Source organism: Hemiscyllium ocellatum, chromosome 28 (assembly GCF_020745735.1).
Source record: "Hemiscyllium ocellatum isolate sHemOce1 chromosome 28, sHemOce1.pat.X.cur, whole genome shotgun sequence".
Classification (NCBI taxonomy): Eukaryota; Metazoa; Chordata; class Chondrichthyes; order Orectolobiformes; family Hemiscylliidae; genus Hemiscyllium; species Hemiscyllium ocellatum.
In genome coordinates, this window is record NC_083428.1 from 30,223,493 (window position 1) to 30,245,444 (window position 21,952).

Genomic DNA, 21,952 nt, shown 5'->3' on the forward strand with positions numbered 1-21,952 from the left:
TTCTTTACTGTTTACTACACCCCCAATTTTGGTGTCATCTGCAAGCTTACTAACTATACTTCCCATGTTCATATCCAAATCATTTACATAAATGACAAAAAATAGTGGATCCAGCACAAATCCTTGTAGCACTCCACTGGTCACAAGCCTCCAGTCTGAAAAAGAAACCTCCACCACCACCCTCTTCTACACAGCCAGTTCTGTATCCAAATGTTCTCCCTGTATTCCATGAGATCTAACCTTGCTAATCAGTCCCCCATGGGGACCCTTGTTGAATGCCTTACTGAAGTCCATATAGATCACGTTCACAGCTCTGCCCTCAACAATCCTCTTTGCTACTTCTTCAAAAAACTCAATCAAGTTTGTGAGACATGATTTCCCATACACAAAGCCATGTTGACTATCCCTAATCAATCCTTGCCTTTCCAAATATGTGTAAATCCTGTCCCTCAGGATTCCCTCCAACAATTTGCCCAACATCGATGACAGGCTCACTGGTCTACAGCTCCCTGGCTTGTCCTTACCACCTTTCTTAAATAATGGCACCATGTTAGCAACCTCCAGTCTTGTTGCACCTCACCTGAGACTATCGATGATAGAAATATCTCAGCAACAGACCCAGCAATCACTTCCCTATCTTCCCACAGAGTTCTAGGGTACAGCTGATCAGGACCTGGGGATTTATCCAAGAGACCAAGACTATAGGCAGTACTCCAGAGGCCATCTCACTAATGGAGTTAAGAGATGTACAGCTTCAGTCCAATTCATCCATTCCATACAGATAAGCTAAATTAATCTACTTCATTTTCCAGCACTTGGCCCATATCTATTAGAAACCCTTAGTAACCATGTACATATCCAGATGCCTTTTAAATGTTGTAATTGTACCAGCCTCCAACACTTCTACTGGCAGCTCATCCCATAAACGCACTACCCGCTGAGAAAACGTTGCCCCTTAGGTCCCTTTTATGTCTTTCCACACACCCTAAGTTTAAGCCCTCTAGTTCTGAACTCCCAAAAGGTCTTGTCTATTTCCCTTACCCATGACCATCATGGTTTTATAAACTTCTACAAGGTCACCCTTCAGCCTCTGATGCTCCAGGGAACACAGTCCCAGCCTATTCAGCCTCTCCCTATATAGCTCAAACCCTACAAACCTTGCCAAAATCCTTGTAAGTCTTTTCTGAACCTTTTCAAGTTTCACAGCATCCTTCTGATAGGAAGGAGACCAGAATTGCACGCAATATTCCAAATGTGGCCTAACCAATGTCCTGTACAGCTGCAACATGTACTCAATACTCTGACCAATATAGGAAAGCACACCAAATGCCTTCTTCACTATCCTGTCTACCTGTGCCTCCACTTTCAAGGAACTATGAATCTGCACTTCAAAGTCTCTTTGTTCAGCAACACACCCAGGACCCTAAAATTAAGTGTATAAGTCCTACCCTGATTTGCCTTTCCAAAATGCAGCATCTCACATTTATAAAAATTAAACTCCATCTGCGACTCCTCAGCTCATTGGCCCATCTGATCAAGATTCCACAGTACTCTAGGGTATCCTCCTTTGCTGTCCACAACATGTACAATTTTGGAGTCATCTACAAACTTACTAACTATAAAATCTAAGCTCACATCCAAATTGTTCATATAAGTGACAAAAAGCAGTGAACCCAGCATCAATCCCTGTGGCACACCTCTGGTCACAGGCCTCCAGTCTGAAAATTCAATTCTATTTTGATGTTCTAAATGTCCTGTTATTACTATTTTTAACATATTCTAACAATTTCTCAACAAATGTCTGTAAGTTTCCTAATTTCTGTATTCCAAACATTCAGAATGAGGATATTACAACAGCTTTATTCCAAATCACTGGAACATTTCCAGAATCCAAGAAATTTTGAAATATTATAATGAGTACTTCAAATTGATGATAAATAGTCTCAAATCTCTCTCTTTTTGGAATTAAAGACAGTCAACACCATATATATTCCCAACATGTACACCCTCCAGTAATCCCACATGGGCACCACCTCAGCCCATACAGATCATAGCTTCTCAAATTCAATCGCTACTTGATACTGAAGTACCTGATACTAGAGATAAATAGCAATTCAATCTTCAGCAAAAGGTTTAAATTGGTACTCTGTGATTCCAACTCAAAAATAAACAACCATTTGGATAGACTAGGCCCTACGTTATTAAATAATTTGGCGGCAATCACCGTCAAATGTAAATATACAACTTCGAGAACATAGCAGGGACATCAGGAGCAACGCGGCTAAAATCTGCGTCCGGAGATGAGAGTTCCTAACCCTCTACAGACTCCTCAACAGTAAGCCTGTGTGAGAACAGTCCACACAGGCGAACAAAAACGGAAACTCAGCAAATATGGTATCTGTGGAGAGAAAAACAATTAATATTCCAATTCCAGTGACCCATCGTCAGAATTCGGTTACACATTCAATGGGTCTTTTTCTGTGCTGCAGACAGTATGACACGGCCTGGGCCCCAGGATTAGAATGGGCTTCTTCAGGAGTGCGGCTCTGTCAGTGCCAAACCAGTGCGCGCTGTTCATTGAACAAACCCCCTGGTAAGCTCCTTCCATAGTGTGTCATTTTGAACTCTGGGGCTCTCAGCATTGATTGGCCAAGCCAGACCCCGGGAGTCCCACCGGCTCGAAGCCAATGCTCCTTGAAGGGAAAGCGCGTTGCCAGCCGCCTTGTGCCCTTTAATATGTTACGGAAAACTCCACCTGTACATTTAGTTCTCGGCCACATACCGGGAGAGTACACCTATCTGGACTCCCCCTCACCCTCACCTGAACCCTGACTCTCTATCCCCTCACGCTCACCCAGACCCCCGCCTTTCTCACCCCTCACCTGGTAGCCACAGCGCCCGGCCGCCGCCATCTTACCGCACAATGACCTACCACAACGGAAGTGACGCACACAGAAGCGGGCCGATTCACGCATGCGCACTGCCGTTATTGAGATACAGGACGACTGCACAAAAAGGGCGAAACTGAATATGTGCAACGGTGACTGAGATCTGCCAAACACTCTATTAGACTACTTTGAACATGGACAAATATTTCACTGCCCTTCAAAGACTAAAGGCAAATTGTAACACTATAAGACATAGGAGTGGGAGTAAGGCCATTCGGCCCATGGAGTCCACTCCACCATTCAATCATGGCTGATGGGCATTTCAAAGCTGAAAATGTGTTGCTGGAAAAGCGCAGCAGGTCAGGGAGCATCCAAGGAACAGGACATTCGACGTTTCGGGCATAAACCCTTCTTCAGGGGTTATGCCAGAAACGTCGAATCTCCTGCTCCTTGGATGCTGCCTGACCTGCTGCGCTTTTCCAGCAACACATTTTCAGCTCTGATCTCCAGCATCTGCAGACCTCACTTTCTCCTCCCTGATGGGCATTTCAACTCCACTTACCCGCATTCTCCTGTATCCCTTAATTCCTCAAGACATCAAGAATCTATCAATCTCTGCCTTGAAGACCTTTAGCATCCTGGCCTCCACTGAACTCTGTGGCAATGAATTCCACAGGCCCACCACTCTCTGGCTGAAGAACTGTCTCCGCATTTCTGTTCTGAATTAACCCCCTCTAGTCTCTGTCCTAACAGAAAAAATTTCCTAGCATCCACCCTTTCCAAGCCATGTATTATCTTGTAATTGTAGAAACTTTGCTGAAGAAAAAGGCCCTTCTCGATTGTGCAGTCTCATTGAAAGCGCAGTTCAGGCTAATCCCACGTTCCACTCTTTTTGCTGCAAATCTGTGTCCCTCGTACTGAAGTAATTGCCCAATTCCTTATTATTTGTAGAATCATTTTCCCTTTTTCTTGCGACTTCATATTTGACCTCTGGCCTGGAATGCATATGCTAGAGACAACGGCTAGATTTTTCAAGATGAACACGTCAACATCAAATTTCTGCTCCAATATTCACTTTTCCCAAAACTGCCAAGTTTTAGACTCCCAATAACCCTCCTTTAGCAAAGTTTTTGCAAGTTTGGTACTCCGACTAAGCACCATCCAGCAAATGGAGAAAAAAAATCTAGAACAATTGCTTCCTTTTATATTCTGCACTTCATTCACATATGTAAATGTTGTCCACATGCAGTAGCATATGAACCTGGTCAACCAACTTTAAGGTCTTGCATATGTGGCAATCTTCCAAGTTTAAGTAGTTACAGCCTGTCCAAAACCATGTTAAATAAACGTTTCTGCCTGGACAGGCAATAGTGACTTAGAGGATAGGGAGATCTGGAAGTCCACATACCATTGCTTCCTGTAGGTGAAGAAGAGAGCAAGTCTGGGAGATAGAAGCACACTGGTGTGATAGAAAGCCATTGGAACAAAGCAAGTTGTCCTCTAACATTTTTTAAAATGCATGAGAGGTGGGGGTCATTGGCAGGCCAGCAGTTATTACTCATCCCCAGTTGCCTCTTGACCTAACTGATTGCTGTTGGCCATTTGAAAAGGCAATAGTCAACAAAAATGAGCTTGTAGCAGAAAGTGTTGCTGGAAAAAAGCACAGGTCAGGCAGCATCCAAGGAATAGGAGAATCGACGTTTCGGGCAGGAGTCCTACAGGAATAAGCTTGTAGGCAAGAACAGGTAAGGACAACAGATTTCCTTCTCTAAAGATGATGAGTGAACCAGTTGAGTTTTCACAACAATTGCCATTTGGCCACCTTTCTAATTCCAAACATATGGAATTTAGATTTCACCAATTGCCATGATGGGAATTGAACCCACATCCCCAAAGCATTATCTAGGGATTCGGGATTGCTACAGCAGTAACATTCCAACAGTGCCACTGCCTCCCCATTTTGGCAATAGATTAAAGAAAAGCACCTGAAGCACCGTTTGGTCAACTAGCTAAAGGCTGTACAAATAAATAACAAGCTCAAGGCTGGTTGCGGGACGTGGCTCTTGTGGCTGCAAACTCTTTTCAGGAAGAACAAAACAGAATGACCAAAATATTCAGATAACCAAAAGCTTAATTATAAAACAGGCAGGGGTGTCATGGGGAAGTTGAGTTAGAATAGAAGGAACATTGGGGAAAAAAAAAATCACAATTTAGAGCCTAGGGAATGGAACCAAATTAGGAATTCTCAAAAGAGAATTGGATGTATGCAAATATCTATTACTGTGAGAATGGAAGAGATTCCAGATTACAGTGAGGGGAAAACATGGAACAATTTGAAAGCAAATAAATTATGCATAACCAGGAATTGAATTACCTTTATTGTCACGTACTCAAATGAGTAAAATGTTTACAATTGCCACATAACACCATCGTCTTCAGATGAAAAGGTACTGAGGTACATATTCTGAAGAAAAAAAATTATGAAGGGTTTAAGCTATAGGGAGAGGCTGAATAGGCTGGGACTATTTTCCCTGGATCTTTGGAGGCTGAAGGGACGTCACCTTATCAACTTGAAGTCACATTACAGATTTAAGATCATGAGGGGCATGAATAGGTGATAGTCAAGGTCTTTTACCGACAGTAGTGGGGTCCAAAACTACAGGGCATAAGTTTAAGGTTTAAAAGGGACCTAAGGGGCAACTATTTATGCAGAGTGGTGTGTGTATGGAATGAGTTGCTAGTGATGGAGGCTGGTATAATTGCAACATTTAAAAGGCATCTGGATGGGTATGAGTAAGGATGATTTAAAGGGATATGGGCCAAGGGCTGGCAAATGGGACTACAAAAGATTAATTTAGGACAACTGGTCAGCAAGTTGGACTGAAGGGTCCGTCTCTATGCAGTACACTCTATGAATAAGTAAAGAAATTAATCTGGATTTTTCTAGGTCATTGAAATATATTAGAGAAGTAGTAAAAATTTCAGAATTTCAATCTTTGACATTCTGCACGCTGGCACCTGGCCTCAAAGGAGACCACCACCTCACCGCCATCTAGACTGGACCCACCAACATAGGAATTGCTCCAATTTGGGTGTTCTCACCACAACTGAACAGAAACTTGCCCCGCAAACAAGGGTCTCTGCCTCCACTGCCAGGCCACCACACCACGAGCCCTTTCAGCTGCAAAAATCACCTTGCCGGTGTCATCCTGAGTCTGCTACCAGAGCTGCTGTCCCCAGTTGCTGGAGCAGCTTTGATGCCAGTCCCAAATAGCAGAATTGGCCTCACTGACCTATGTTTCCTGTGGCAGTGACCAGACAGATGTGAATAGATTTTAGTGAAATTAAGCACATGGGCAGCAGAGGTTGGATGATATCAAATTTACCAAAATTTAAATGGGAAATCAGCAATTCATCAGGATAATAAAAGTCTGGAGATGGAAACTCCCTCATTCAAGCCTCTATGTGAATAGTGGTAGTGAAAAGCCTGGTGGCATTAGACATGGAAATTTTGATCTTAGTGATGAAAAATATCAAAATGCAGAGATTAAATTTGATAGAGATTACAAATAGATTTAGTCTTAGATAATTACTAAGTAGTTAGAATCCAAGTGGTATTCTGGCTACAATTTAATTCCAGAGAAGCATGTCCCTGCCTAAGATGATAGTTGACAAGTAGTGGAAGAAAATAGTTTGACTATGTGAAAGGCTGCAAACCAGTTGAGAAGGGCTAGAATGACAATTTCCCTATATCAAACATTTTGGACATCATATGATTTTAATGAGCTACGTTAGTACAATTAGAGTAGGAAGCTGTATGGGATTCAAACATGATTTCCAGGTAGAGTAAATCCATACCTGACATTTTAACTTTGAGTAAATCAAACCATGATTGAGGTTAATGTGTTTCATTGGTACTATAGTTGACTTCAGAGGTTCAGTTGAGATGGAATAACAGTGGTTTAATCTCTAAGTGGTCCTATAAAACTGTATGGGATCTGTGTGCAATAAGAAATCTAACCCAGCAGACATTGTATATAACAAGGGAGAAAAATAACCCTCATCAATTCTACAAAACTCTATGAACACCTGGGGACTACTTCCAAAATTGGAAGAGTGCCCTTAGGACTAGTGAAGCAAGAATCTGACAAAGTCATAGTCTCAGAAACAAACTCTGGTAACACCATTACATTCACGAGTTTACTGTACAACTAGCATGCAGTCTCACCAGAGGTGGCAGCATAATGGTACACTGTCAGGATGGAGTGCCCTTCAAATCCTCAACATTAACTTTGGATACCATGAAGCATCATGGCAACGGCACAGAGATAGCAAAACAGTAAGCTGTTATGTTCCACCCAACCCCTCAGCTGATGAATCACAAGTCCCATATTGAACACCACTTGGAGGATTCACAGATGGTGACAAGAGTGCTGAACACTTGCTAGTTGGGGAATTTGAACATCCATCACAAGATGTGTCTCGATTCAAGTCCTAAAGGCATTGCTTCAGTCTGGCAGGTATTTCCGATGACGAGGGAACCAAGAGGGAAAAAACATACTTGACCCCATCCTCAGCAACTTGCCAACCATGCATGCAAAATTTCCAGAACAGTCTCAGGAAAATAGTCCTTGTAGAGAGAGAGAGAGAGAGAGTGCCACCTTCACATTGAGTACCTCAGTTGTCAGCAACTAAAGTCTATGCATCCATGAGACACTGGGCCATCAGCAGCTTCATTCAAAATATATTCACACAAGACACTAATATTAACAAAATACCATCACAAAACAATAAGTTTTCTCAAATCACATTTATTATTGAATCACTAATACAGAAGTGTATTTTTTCACACTAAATAAAAACAAAATGCAATGTGCACATTGTCAAACTGTCCATTCAATTTTTTTTTAAATGAATGGAACAAAAACACTAAAAAGGACAGTTTTACTGTTTGGTCGTTTTAAAAATTATACTAAAAATGGGTTTTAAACATTTCTGTCAAGTCGGACATCAATTTCTCTGCCATAAAGTCGGATTCCATTCATCATCCTGCAGGCACGCTCTGCAGAATCTGGACTTTCAAAACGAACCACACCACAACCCTTAGACTTGCCATTTTCCATCTTGATATCTGCATAATGCACATATCCTGCATTTGAAATGCAAAGAACAAGATTTTTAAAACCTCTAGATCCAGTGTTTATCATAAATTAAACTACAGGAGTAGAAAATTTACAAATATGGTTTTAAAATACACTTAGAACTTTGCCATGCAACTCATGCAATTTAATTTCTGAAGTGTAGCAAAAGGCCGGAAGCAAAGAACTATTTTTTTCCGGAATTTACAAACTTACCAAATTCACTGAATTTATCTTTCAGCATTTGCCAGGTGATGTCATAAGGGAGCTTGAAAACAGAAAAAAAATAATTTTAACAAGTGAACAGCTAAACATATACAACAACCATTAAAGGGCTATATTTTGCATTTATTGAGCTACAGGAAGGATGGTGTGAAATATGAAAGGGTTCAGAAAAGATTTAAGGATGTTGCCATGGTTGAGCTAGAGGGAGAGGCTAAATAGGCTGGGGCTGTTTTCCCTGGAGCAAAGGGTGAGGGGTGACCTTATAGATTCATAAAATCATGAAATGCTTGGGTAGGGTAGTCCAGAACTAGAGGGCATTGCTTTAGGATGAGAGGGGGAAGATATAAAATGGACCTAAGGGACAATGTTTTCACACAGATGCCAGAGGAAGTAATGGAGGCTAGTACAATTGCAACATTTCAAAGACAACTGGATAGGTACATGAATAGGAAGGGTTTAGAAGGATATGAGCCAAGTGCTGGCAAATGGGACTGGATTAGGTTGGGATATCTGGTCGGCATGATAAGTGGAACCATAGGGTCTGTTTCCATGCTGGACATCTTTAAAACTCTAAAAAAGGTAAAAATAATGGGATAGCTGTGATTAGCCCGGGATTGAATGGGGCAGAGATTGCATTTAGAGTAGACTAAAAGAAAGGAGGATTTCCTTGATAAATATTGATGCTGCTTAATGGGAAATGCATCACGTACAAAGCAATGAAGGGACTGAGATGGTCAGTTTGGAGCAACATGGGGACAGTGATCTGGTATCATAAAATATTAAGCTTAACTATAACCACATGGAGGACAAAGAGCGAACTCAAACAAAAATTCTGAACTGGTCAGTATCAGCAAGTTAAGGAGGGATCTAGCCGAGGCAAGACTGCAGGTAGAAACGTAATCAAGGCTGCCTTTAAAGGGATGGTTTTGTAACAGTCAAGGTACATACTCTGAAGTGGAAAACATGACAAACAACTCAAGCCAGAATCCCATGGATGACATTGAGAGCGTGAGAAACTGGAAAATGGCAATCTCTGAAAGATATCAGGTTAAACATGACAGAATCAAGCTGAACAAAAAAAAAAGTGATGAAGAACAAAGTGTCAGTGGCAGGATGATTATCTGCTAATAAGACTACCCAAAAAGGTATTCAACAGACACAGAACAGTTAAGAGAACTGGTAGGAGCAACGGTGCTGATTAATGATCAAAATGGTGATCTTATAAACAGTGGTAGAAAGTGTTACTGAAGTTCTAAAATGAATAATTTGCAGAGTTTACAAAGGAAGGTGATTTTATCAAATGTGAAATTATGGAAAATGTGAAGGTACAGAAAGGCTGACAATACTTAAAATAGATGTCAGCCTGGACTGATTGCATTCAACATTCCTGCAAACTAGGGTGGAAATTGCCCGGAAATCTTTAAAATGCTCCAATATATGCTGATACAAAAGGATTGGAGAATTACAAATCATACAAGGAGCTTCACCCAGAGGGTTGTAAATCCACATAATTCCTTGTGCAGTGAAGCAGTTAACACTAACTTATAATGCTTTTAAAGCTAAGATAGTTTTTTTTTAAACAATAAAAGGATTTAAGGGATAGACCTTATTGAATGGGTGAGCAAGTCCCAAGGGCCAGATGGCCTACTTTTGCTCCTAGTTTTTAAAATGTACCCTTGTTCAATAATAGGAGCAAGGAGAAACTGGAAAATTGCAAATCAGTTTGTCAGCAATAAGGAAGCTTTTAGAAACAATGAATAAATATCGTCAACAAGGACAGCTAAGGAAGTCAACAAGAATTTGTTATCGGCAAACTGCATTTGACAGACTTGATATTAGACTCTTGACAGAGGGAATGTATTTTTGTTGTGTATACAAATTGCAAAATATTTGATCAAGTACATATTAAGTTGGTTCAAAAAACTGAAGTCGACAGAATAAAAACAAAGGATCGGCAGCATCTGATGAAATCCAAACTGTTGAGATATACAATGCTTATCACTATTTGGTACACAATCACCACTTGGACTTTTGAGTTGTAGGTTAACTATTTTTGAAAATCTGTAGATAAAGCTTTGAAGTGTGTCAAGGTGAAGGAAAACAACATTGTTTTTCCATTCCACCAACCTAAAACAGACGAAATACAATGAAAGTGCATCATGGTACACTGCATAGAGACAAGAGAAGAGATAATACATGCTTAATACTGCAAGGAGATGCAAGAACACAGGATTTCAAAAAAAAAGAATTTGATAAATACTTGGGAGGAAAAAAATACAAGCATAGACGTAAAAAGCAGAAGAGTGCGTTTAATCAGTTTGCCCCTTAAAACAGTCAAAACACAATTACTGAATAAAATTGCTTTTCTACTACTGTGATTCTATAAGTTTAAACCATACTTAGGCACCTGATGGAATGGCAAATTCTTTAAATTCATATCTCCACTGTCCAAGACTGACTATTCATATAACAAGCTAGTTGGTTGTCAGTCTTTTTCTTTTATTTCACTTGTGGGACATGGAGAGTTGCTGTCTGTCCCTAGTTGCCCTTCAAAGTGTTCAGAGTATCCTACCACAAGGAGTCATCTCCAAGAAAACATACAGGAAAATTTACCTTTTTGGTAATTTATTGAAACTATTCCAGTTGCTATTCATACTCAAATAAAGTAGTGTGAATTTAGTGTTACTGTCAATGCTTCAAACATTTGACAGGTTAAACAACATACTAGTAGAAAATGAGGCAGAGATCAAGCAGTTGCATTTTAGTCAAGTTGTTAAAATTCCCTATTGGTCTGCTTGCCTTAATTGCTCTAGCTTATTCTTTGTGTACTAAAGCGGATGTGTAAACCTTTTAGTTTTTATATCCAACAATATTTCATGTGCCTCATGTATTTTTAAAAAATTAATGAAAATATACTCACATTTCGAACAAATATTTGACAGATTCTTCTTGAATTAAGATTTCCAGTACCGGTTCCCATGGATCCTCCATAGTTACCACTGAAACGATTACGATCCATGTCTGCTGGCTTGTCAAAACCACCTGCCATTCCAGAACCCATACGATCCATACCACCACCCATTCTATCACCGCTCTGGCCCATCCAATCCATTCCAGGTCCCATACGGTCAACATTAGATGCCATCCCAGAACCCATGTTGGATGGGATTCGGTCCATTCCCAGGCCAGTTCGATCCATAGCGCCACCCATACGATCCATTCCAGGTCCCATGCGATCCATGTTATCCATACCAATGCCTCCGCCCATTTTATTCATTCCTCCCATTCCAATACCTATGGAGGGAGAAGCATTTTAACAAGGCAAAAAAAAAAAGACATGTACTACTCCAACTGCATCAGTTAAGAGGCAGAACAAGCTGTACCCCAAAAATGGCTTTTTAAACGTTGCATCCAAAAAGGTCCCTACTTCTGCACAATGATCACCATGATTGGTAAAAAGAACAATGCACTAAATACTGATTGAAATCCTCAATCTTTCCTGTGGCTGATTTTAATTTTGCAATATACCCTAATATTGGTGAAAAATGATAATGTCACTGCATTTACAATCCAAACTCTAACACTCTGAAGTCAAGGGTTCAAATTCCACATGGCAGCAAGAGGAATATTAATTCAAGTAACAAATCTGGAATTCAAGGTTAGCCTCAGTGATAGTGCCATTACTGAAACTACCATCTGTCATAAAACCCAACTCATTCAGTAATGGCCTTAAAGAATTAGCTGGTCTGGTCCACATGCAATTCCAGACCCATGATAATGTGGTTGACCCCTAACTGCAAGCCACTTAGCTCAAGGGCAATTAGGGATGGGCAACAAATGGTGGCTTCATCAACAATGCCCACTTCACATGATAAATTAGAAATTCCAGTTTACTTTACATTCCCTTGGTGATGGTATACATGCACCTTCACAGCAAAGATGCATTACTTAAATGTCATTTTAATTTTTAAAGTGCATTCTGGAATATTGGTATTTGCAACACATTTGCTACACTTGTAAATGACCCTTTTAATGACAAAAGCAAACTATCCAGCACTATTCTGAATTTGGATCTTAAAATATTGATTCTGTAGCAAGTTAACAATCAAAAGTAGTGTTGAGATGTTCTTACCCATCCCTGATCCCATGCCTGGTGTACCAGCAGCCATGCCACCACTCATCCCACCAGCTAAAATGGGGAATTAAAAAAGATACATGCAAAATTAAGCTTTTAAAGAGATTGTCTTTTAATTTATTTGTTCATAGGATGTGGACATCACTGGCTTGGCCAGCATTTATTGCCCATCTCTAATTGCCCTTGAGTAATGTAACCCTGAAAGCTTAATTTAGAAACTCAGATTTTATAACAAAATTTAAAAAGAATTGAAGACACCCCTAACCAATTTCAATTTAGAATTCAAATCCCTACGGTCAGCTAAGTTTCAACAGCTAAAACCACAAGGACCAGGAAATGTCATACCCCAATTGCTAGTCTGAACCTTTTTAAATCTTTGATAGACCTGGGCTACATTCTAGATTATCCTTGACATCAAATTAGTAAGAGAAAGGCACCAGGGTTTCTATTGCTGAGTGCTATTCAGAACTCAAGCTTTAAGTACAGATGGATATCAGGTTAGGGTATGGTCAGCCATGATGTATACTGTGGTAAAATAGTATGGGAGGGGATAAATTTAAGTACAATGAAAAATCATAATTCAAAATCTGTAAATTGAAGTCAGTCGGGTAGCATCCGAGGAATAGCAGAGTCGATGTTCCAGGCATAAGCTTATCATCAGGAATGCCCAAAACAAACTCTCCTGCTCCTCAGATGCTGCCATACTGGCTATGCTTTCCCAGCACCACACTCTTCGACTGATCTCCAGCATCTGCAGACCTCATTTTCTCCCAGTCTGTAAACTGAGATTATTGTTATAGCTTCCAAGTTACCTGAACAAAGTAACATTCTAGAAAAGTTACATCTGAACTAAAAACTGAACTATATTCTTAAGGCATGAGAGAAGTCAGAACTCAAACAGATTTTCAGAAAATGCTGACCTTGCAAGTTATTCTGAAATTGGACAATCTAATCCTATTCTCAAACTGAAGTCAGCAAATACCAGAAACAAATATTTCATTTATCAGTGGGCAGGAAATCTAACATTTCAGCCCTTCAGCCCTCTGGTTTCACGGGTTGGCGTGACAATCTGAAGCCCATCTAACCTACACTATTCCATTTTCATCCAATGACCATTTAAAAGCCCTTAAAGTTGGCAAGTCTACGTTTTGGGCATTCTGATAATAGGCTTATGCCTGGAACTTCGAATCTCCTGTTCCTCGGATGCTGCCTGACTTGGTTCACTTTACAGATTGAATTATAATTTTCATTTTCCTTAAATTTATCCTCTCCCATACTATTTTGCCAGTGTACATCATGGCTGACCATACCCTAACCTGATATCCGCACCCCCTACTACAGAGTAAAGAAACTATCTCTGACATCTGTCCTAGATCTATGACCCCTCAATTTAAATCGATGTCCCCTCATGGGACCGTCACCATCCAAAAGAAAAAGGCCTTCAGTGACCACCCTATCTAACCCTCTTGATTATCTTATCTCAATTAAGTCACTTCTCAACCTTTTCTCTAATAAAAACAACCTCAACTCCCTCAGCCTTTTCTCATAAGACCTTCCCTCCATACCAGCCAACATCTCAAGATTCCACATCCTTCCTATAATGTGGTGACCAGAACTGTACGCAATACTCCAAGCACGGCTGCAAAGTTTTGTACAGCTGCAAAATGACCTCATGGCTCCAAAATCTGATCCCTCTTCTAATAAAAGATGAGAAGCCATATGGCTTCTTAACAACTCTATCAACCTGGGTGATAATTTTTAAGGATCTAGGTACATAGAAACAGAGACCTCTCTGCTCATCTACACAACCAAGATTATTACCATTAGCCCAGTACTCTGCATTCCTGTTGCTCTTTCCAAAGAAAATCACCACACACCTTTCCGCATTAAACTCCATTTTCCACTTCTCAGCCGAGCTCTGCAGCTTACCTATGTACCTGTAACCTGCAACATCCTTTGGCACTATCCACCGACCTTCATGCCATTCCCAAATTTACTAACTTATCCTTCTCCACCCTCATCTAGATCATGTATAAAAATGACACAGTGAACCCAAAACATATCCTTGCGTAACTGAACTCCAGGATGAACATTTCCCATCAAACACCACCCTAACTCCTGATCCAAAATTGCTAATTCACCCTCAATCCCATGCTTCCACACTTGGTGCGATAGCCTACTGTGTGGAACCTTAAACACCTCACTAAATCCATATACATCACATGAACCACTTTACCCTCATCCACTTGTTTGGTCACCATCTCAAAGAACTACGGTTTTGAGGCACAAACTACCCATCACAAAACATTTGACTATCCCTAACCAAATTATTTTGTTGTAGATGATTACAAATCCTAGCTAGTGTAACCTTTTCCAACACTACCCACAACCAAAGTAAGGCTCGCAGGTCTATGATTACCAGGATCATCTCTATTTCTCTTCTTGAAGGGGACATGTGCTGTCCTCTTGTCTTCTGACACTATTCCTGTAGACAATGACAGCATAAAGATCAAAGCCAAAGGCTCTGCAATCTCCCCCCCTAACAGGAACATACTTATCAAGGACCCACAGTAGGAGCAAACAGGTTTGGATGCAGGTCTTTAGGAAAGCTGGCAACAAAGTATCAAGAGGTGCGTGGATTTAAACTTTAAAGCTTAAGTATGGAATTGCTATCAAATCTGGAAATAAAGTCAATTTCCATTAATATCAATAGCTTAAGATATCAAATTAAATATTCCTATTAAATTGCATGTAACAGTAACTTGGAGAAACATTTGTAAATGTCAATCAGGCTTTCACTGTGGTATATTTGCATGTAGTGGAAGCTACATGTTAATGCAGAGCCCTGTTCTTTAGAACTGAAATGTAACTGCCACACACTAGTTCATTCCTCGAGACAATGTCTTAACCAGTCAACCTGCCTGGTTCAAATTTAAACAGAGCTTGGCAGTTAACAATCTAAATGGTGCATTCTCGGTGGGAACGACACTAGCAGGGTCTATTTGCCAACTACAGCATACTCAGCATTATAACATAAAACTGTTATTCCCTCTAAAATTGGTATTCTTGTGAAATGTCCCAATCAGGACAAGACAAAAAGCTTCTATAAAATGCAATTTTCAGCAAGTTCTATACGAGCAAATAACTATCCAGAATGATTTTATTGAAGAACAGAACTTAATTAACTAAAGAAAAATGATTGTTTACTTGCAACCATCAGGACTGAAACAAAAGAAAACCAACTTAACTTATAAACAATTTATAACAAAACAGGTGTTGATTAGACTATGGCTAGGCAGTTAGAACAGTCAACTGACTAAATTCAAACAAGTTGGCTCTGGTCAGGGCACTGCCTTGAAAGCTAAGCAAAGATTGGTTGCTAAGAAATTAGTTTAGTAGGAACATTCTTTTTAACTACAAAAACCAGGATCTTGTGCATAAATGTGATTCATGCATGGTAGAAGCTACTTTCATTATGAGCCTAATGATAATCTTAAATTGGTTTCCAGTGCAATTCTTAGCAGTTAGGATTCAGTAAATGCTATCCACAGCGAAATCACATCTAATGCTGTGTACACTGTTTTAGAGTTTTATTAACATAAGCTGATTGCAGCAGGTTGACTGCTCAGAGTCAAAGTGGCAAATTGCTTGATATGGCCCGTCAGGTGGTTTGGACATGTAGCCTGCACACATGGCATTTACACTGGTGTGAAACTCATACGTTACTCATTTTTGTGGCAGGTAGAATCTTTTTGGCTTGTGTGTAGCATCCTCAGTGGGGGGGAAAAAAACCACTTGTCATGTTACCTGAAAGTAGCAATGTGGCATTTTCTTTATTTTGATTTGCAGTCACGTACCATGAATGTCTCATCCTGGCAGTGGAGGAATGGGTGGCTTTGGTCGAGACTTCAGCAGAAATGGCATTGGAATGTGTGGTTATGGGGATACCTCTGGTGGAGGAATGAGAAATTCAAGTAGCTACACTGCAGTAAACATAGTGGTATTCTCCACTAAGAGGGTGCTGCTGTCAAACCAAATAAACAAAAACAAACAGTCTGCCTACCACATGAGTAACATAATACAAGCTTCAGCACTGGTGCAATGCCAAATAGGCTGGAGGACCCAAAGACTGACAGACCATATCAAATATGTCCCTTTGACAGTCTGCTGACCTTGCTCAACAAGCCCAAGCTGGTAAAGCCCAGAAGTGCACAATATCAGACACAATTCTGATGTTGGACATCATTTTATAATTAACCCTGACAAGACTAATAATTCTACAGGAATCCAACTTATCAGCTGCAATTGCAGTGAGATCCATTTGCCCATGCTAGAAACTAAGCAACTCACACACAGGGCCCTGCTCTTTGTAGGAAGAGAATATGTTCACACACTGCACAGCTCATACTTAGGAAAGCTAAGCAAACAGCCAATCTCTTCAGCATCTTCATGGCAATGTCCTGACCAATTTGATTTGGCTTGCCCAATTTGGATTTGGCAATATCCTGTTAACAGCAAGTCCTGATGAATCTCCTTGCCAGAGTCCAAACAGTAATTAAACCCTCTTCATGATATATAAATTACTGCTTCATTTTCTGCATTTCAGTCCTGATGAAGAAAATCTTTTGACTCCATATCTCTTTTCCTTGGCAATATTCATCAACTTAGTACACTAAAAGTAACAAGAAATGCAAAAGGGATCAGAAGCACAGACCTAAAACAGACTACAAATGAACCTGGTCACAATACTGGCCTAGGTTTTCACTGCTAGCTAAATACAGCAAGCCCAACTTTAGTATGAATCTAAAATGCAACTAATGTTAACTTTGTTTTTTTAACACTGAAAAATCAACCAACATTGCTACTTGAACTTACCCATTCCTCCACCAAAGGAATCCCCATAGCCACGGGACATTCCCATATCATTTCTACCAAAGTCTCGGTCAAAGCCACTGCTACCCATTCCTCCTCCACTGCCTGGACCATACATTCCGCCTTGGTACATGTCTGCAAGTCATATAAAGTATGCTAATGAAGTGAATAATTACACATTGTGCAAGTTCAGATAAATGTGTCATTGCAGGATATTTACAAGTAGTATAAATGTTAAATGCACTCCGCCATTAAAGTAGAGGCAAATCTAACCAAGCACAAGTGCCATGAGCAGTGATATTTCTTCCATTGCGTTACCTAGATGTATAAAATATATTATCACCATCCATACCCATTTCATACTCAAATGTCACTGTCACAATGACATCCTACCTCTTAACCCTCAGCAGTTCCACTGTAAAAACTTTTATATACACATGGGAAAAGTCTGAACTGCTCAGACAGCCATACAGACACGATGGGCCAAAGAGCCCTTTTGTGCTGTAACAAATTGTGGTTTAGTGGTCATGTTTAATTACAATGTTTATTGTGATTGTATCAAAGTCTTTTACACACAAATCCATGTTTCGCTTGTGTCCTTTGAACATCAAAACCCTTCAGTACAAAGTCATCAAGCCAGAATGCTCCAGATTTAATTGTTTATTCATAACACTAACCATCCAATTTTACATCAAACTAATGCTTTGGAGTTTCTCCAATAATGCAAGTTAGTTTCAGTAAGCCACACAAGCCAGTAATGGGCAGAACAGTGTTACATTATGTAATCTCAGGCAAGGTAGTGGCATTTGCCCAAACGTGACAATTCTAGGACATCAGCCAGGATTGATACTCCTGGTCACTATCCAGTGACCACTATTTTAGGAACAGAGTTCGGCTCCAATGTAATGTGCACACTCCATCCACCCCATTATATCACATCAATACTTAATGCCTTGGGTTCAAATATTAAATGAAGCCTCTTCTTTTAAACAGTTTCAAACATACCAACATGCACATTATCTTGCACGTAAAAGTTGAAAAACTGGATACCTACTTTCCAACTCTAATGTGCAAAAATTTGATACATCCCCATTTTTGACTTTGGGTAAAATAGTTGTTCGCATCTTTAATTTTCCAAAAAATCTCATTCATGCATTTGTATTAAATTTGCATAAGGAATTAGATAATACCATGTCATTAGGGCATCTACTCCATGATCTACACCTGAAAGGCACATTTTCTTAAGAATAAGCAACTTTTCCAAGGTTAGAATGTTAACAGGTTTCTATGCAAAACCCTCAGACAAAACACAGATGAACAGCATTACAAGAATTCTCAGCACTGACTGCATGCAAGTAAGGACCTAATCTATTAGAAAGATTTGTATACTCATTAGCTATGTTTCCAGTTCATGTGAACTTACCTCCCATGCCACCACCCATTCCTCCGCCACCAACGGGTCCTCTAAAATCATCCATTCCTCCCGATCCTGGGCAGAGAAGTTACATGAACATTTGTAATACAGGATTATTCAAAATACTTTTGGTTTTGACTAAAATCTGGGCATAATTCAACTTTCCCCTGCCATTACCACTCAAGGAGCTGGGTCTAGTAGCGCTTGTCTAATTAACCTAGATAATCTTGGGAGTCCCCTTTTAAGAAAAAAAGCTAGTCAAGGCTGGAAACTAGAGCTTGACTCCAGAATGAAAGGTCAATGCTGGAAACTCCAAGTAAATCTGAAAAATGAATTAAAACCATCTTTAATTGTTCAATGCTTTTCACAGGCACCTTTTTGTAACTAGTCATGTACATTACTTACTCTACAGTAACTCAACTCAAAAGGTTTCAAAATTCACTTAAGGAATTTTGCACAAAAACCTTTCCTCCCTAACATGTCAAGATGGGCAGGGACCATACGGCCTAGCATTTTCTTGCTACAAAAGGAGATTATAATGGGTAAGGCCAAACTAATAACACTTGCTACGGATATTTGCGAAGTGGCAAATCGCGTCATCCTGTTGGCTAAGTGAAACAAATTTGTCTATTTAGCTTTAAAAAGAGAGACTTACCTCCCATTCTGCCCATGTTCATTCCTGGGCCAAACCGCCCCATGTTATCCATCCTGTCCATCCCACCACCACCACCGCCACCACCATACGGACCATCCATGCCTGAAAGTTGATGTCAAACTTTAAATACAAGATTTCAAGGCTCTTAACACATTTATACACACTCAAGAAATGTTCCATTGGCTATGACACCGCTCAGTTAAGCACAGGTAGGAACTGACTGACAGCAACTCTGGCTTCAAATGCCCGGATAGATTTTTGTTAAGGTGTTTGAAAGTTTAATTCTACCTTGAAAACTGCTTGAAACACCTTTTTAGGAGGCATTCCAAAGACACGACATTCTGGAAAAATTTTCATGTTTTAAGTAGGCAACTCAAGTTTTAAAACAATGACCCCTTGTTCAAGATTCTCATGCAAGAGGCAACATCTTCTACACATCTTCCTTATCAAGACCACTTCAGGATTTAATAACAAATTTTCAAACAAATAGAGTCTTACTCTTCTAAACTCCAATGGAATTATCCAAACTAAGATAAGAGGCCCAGCCCAGGCATTAGTGTGATAAACCAGCTCTGAATTGCTTTCAACACTTGCATCTTTGTTCAAGTAAGGTAATCAATACAGTACCCCAGACTGTCTCACCAATGCCCTGAATAAATGAAGCATAGTCTCCCTACTTCTGGTATTTAATTTGCCTCGAAATAACATTACATTAGCTTTGCTAATTATTTGCTGTATTTGCATACTGTTACATATCATGCACAATGAGATTGAGAGAGATCAGGGTGTCCAAGAGCTCTACAATCTCACCAGTTAGAATTATTCTTCCTGACAAAATAGAATATAATGTGAAATGATCTATTTGCCAGAGTGTTTCTGGTCTATAGAAACTCCAAGGTTAATAACAGTAGAGGATTCAGAGGTGGTAACACCAAGCAGCAGTGGCTATACTGTCACTTAGTGGTGATGTTCACTGCCTGCCACATGCAAGGCATGAATATTTCTTGCCATTTGTCAGCCCATGCCTGGATACTGTCCAGATTTGTTGCATTTCAACACGGACTGCTTCAAATCTGAGTCGCAAATGGTGCCATTAGCAAACATCCCTGCTTCTTACCATATGATGGTGGGAAGATCAACTAATAAGCAAGTGAAATGGCTGAGCCTAGGACACCTTGAAGTGCTCCCACAGAGATGTCCTGGATCTCAGAAGACTGACCTTAAACAACCACAACCATCTTCCTATGCACCAGGTATAACTAACGAGTGGAGAGTCTGCCCCCAATACCCTTTGATTCCAATTTCACGAGAGCTCCTTGGTACCACACTTAAATGCAGGCTTTATGTCAAGTGTCATGGGGGATAAGAGGGCTGCACATGCTTCAAACCAGGTTACCAAAGCAGAAAGCATTTTAATTTCTTGCCACAATTAAGATTTTGAAAAACAAGTCCAGGATATGGTAAGTTAACTCGTGATCAGAAAACTAGGACTAAGATAGCTAGGCTGAGGGGCGACAAATGGAGTTTAATGCGGATAAGTGTGCATTGATTCACTTTGGAAGGAGGTAAAAGAGAATGAGAAAATAGACAATAAGTGCAGGAGTAGGCCATTCAGTCCTTCGAGCCTGCACCGCCATTCAATATGATCATGGCTGATCATTCCCAATTAGTATCCTCTTCCTGCCTTATCTCCATAACCCTTGATTCCACTATCTTTGAGAGCTCTATCCAACTCTTTCTTAAATGAATCCAGAGACTAGGCCTCCACTGCCCTCTGGGGCACAGCATTCCACACAGCCACCACTCTCTGGGTGAAGAAGTTTCTCCTCATCTCTGTCCTAAATGGTCTACCCTATATTTTTAAGCTGATGGTAAGATTGATAGTGTGGATGGGGGCAGAGGGAAATCGGTGTTGACGTACATAGATCCCTGAAAGTTGCCATCCAGCTGTACAAAACTCTGGTGCGAAGAGTATTACGTACAGTTCGGATCACCGCATTATAGGAAGGACGTGGAAGTTTTGGAAAGGGTTCAGTAGAGATTTACTAGTATGTTGCCAGGTATGGAGGGATGGTCTTATGAGGAAAGGCTGAGGGGTTTGAGGCGGTTTCATTAGAGAAGAGGTTGAGAGGTGACTTAATTGAGACATAAAATAGTCAGAGTTAGATAGGGTGTACAGTAAGAGCCTTTTTCCTCAGATGGTGATGGCTAGCATGAGGGGACATTGCTTTAAATTGAGGGGTGATAGATCTAGGACAGATGCCAGAGGTAGGTTCTTTATTCAGAGTTGGGGTGTGGAATGCACTGTCTGAAACAGTAGGAGACTTGCAAACTTTAAGGGCTTTTAAATGGTCCCTGGATAAACGTAAGGGTGGAAGTCAAATAGTGAGGTTAGATGCTTCAGATTGGTTTCACAGGTCAGCATGACATTGAGGGCTAAAGGGCCTGTACTGTACCGTAATGTTCTATGTTCAAAAAAGCTCCAAATTGGGTACTTAAGACTTACCGCCTCCACCCATCCGATTCATGCCACCAAACCCCATTCCATCCATTCCCATACCTGTATGGAAGGAACAGATTTGAATGGTCACTTTGAAAAATGCTTGATCTTCAAAACACACTATG

At 40.3% G+C, this 21,952-nt stretch overlaps 2 protein-coding genes across 2 annotated transcripts in view; both read right to left on the reverse strand.

Moving 5' to 3' along the window:
- timm44 (translocase of inner mitochondrial membrane 44 homolog (yeast)) overlaps nucleotides 1–2,927 on the reverse strand; it is an 83,941-nt gene extending 81,014 nt beyond the window's left edge. The window contains exon 1 of the mRNA XM_060846280.1: nucleotides 2,883–2,927. Coding sequence (XP_060702263.1) covers nucleotides 2,883–2,912 — 30 coding nt within the window. The 5' untranslated portion in view covers nucleotides 2,913–2,927. The remainder of the gene's footprint in view (nucleotides 1–2,882) is intronic.
- A 4,756-nt stretch (nucleotides 2,928–7,683) lies between these two features.
- hnrnpm (heterogeneous nuclear ribonucleoprotein M) overlaps nucleotides 7,684–21,952 on the reverse strand; it is a 34,520-nt gene continuing 20,251 nt past the window's right edge. Inside the window, exons 11-18 of the mRNA XM_060846059.1 lie at nucleotides 21,834–21,887; nucleotides 19,328–19,429; nucleotides 18,682–18,747; nucleotides 17,262–17,393; nucleotides 12,384–12,440; nucleotides 11,172–11,545; nucleotides 8,243–8,294; nucleotides 7,684–8,037 (exon numbers count right to left, since the gene is read on the reverse strand). Of these exons, the coding sequence (XP_060702042.1) occupies nucleotides 7,874–8,037; nucleotides 8,243–8,294; nucleotides 11,172–11,545; nucleotides 12,384–12,440; nucleotides 17,262–17,393; nucleotides 18,682–18,747; nucleotides 19,328–19,429; nucleotides 21,834–21,887 (1,001 nt within the window). The 3' untranslated portion in view covers nucleotides 7,684–7,873. The remainder of the gene's footprint in view (nucleotides 8,038–8,242; nucleotides 8,295–11,171; nucleotides 11,546–12,383; nucleotides 12,441–17,261; nucleotides 17,394–18,681; nucleotides 18,748–19,327; nucleotides 19,430–21,833; nucleotides 21,888–21,952) is intronic.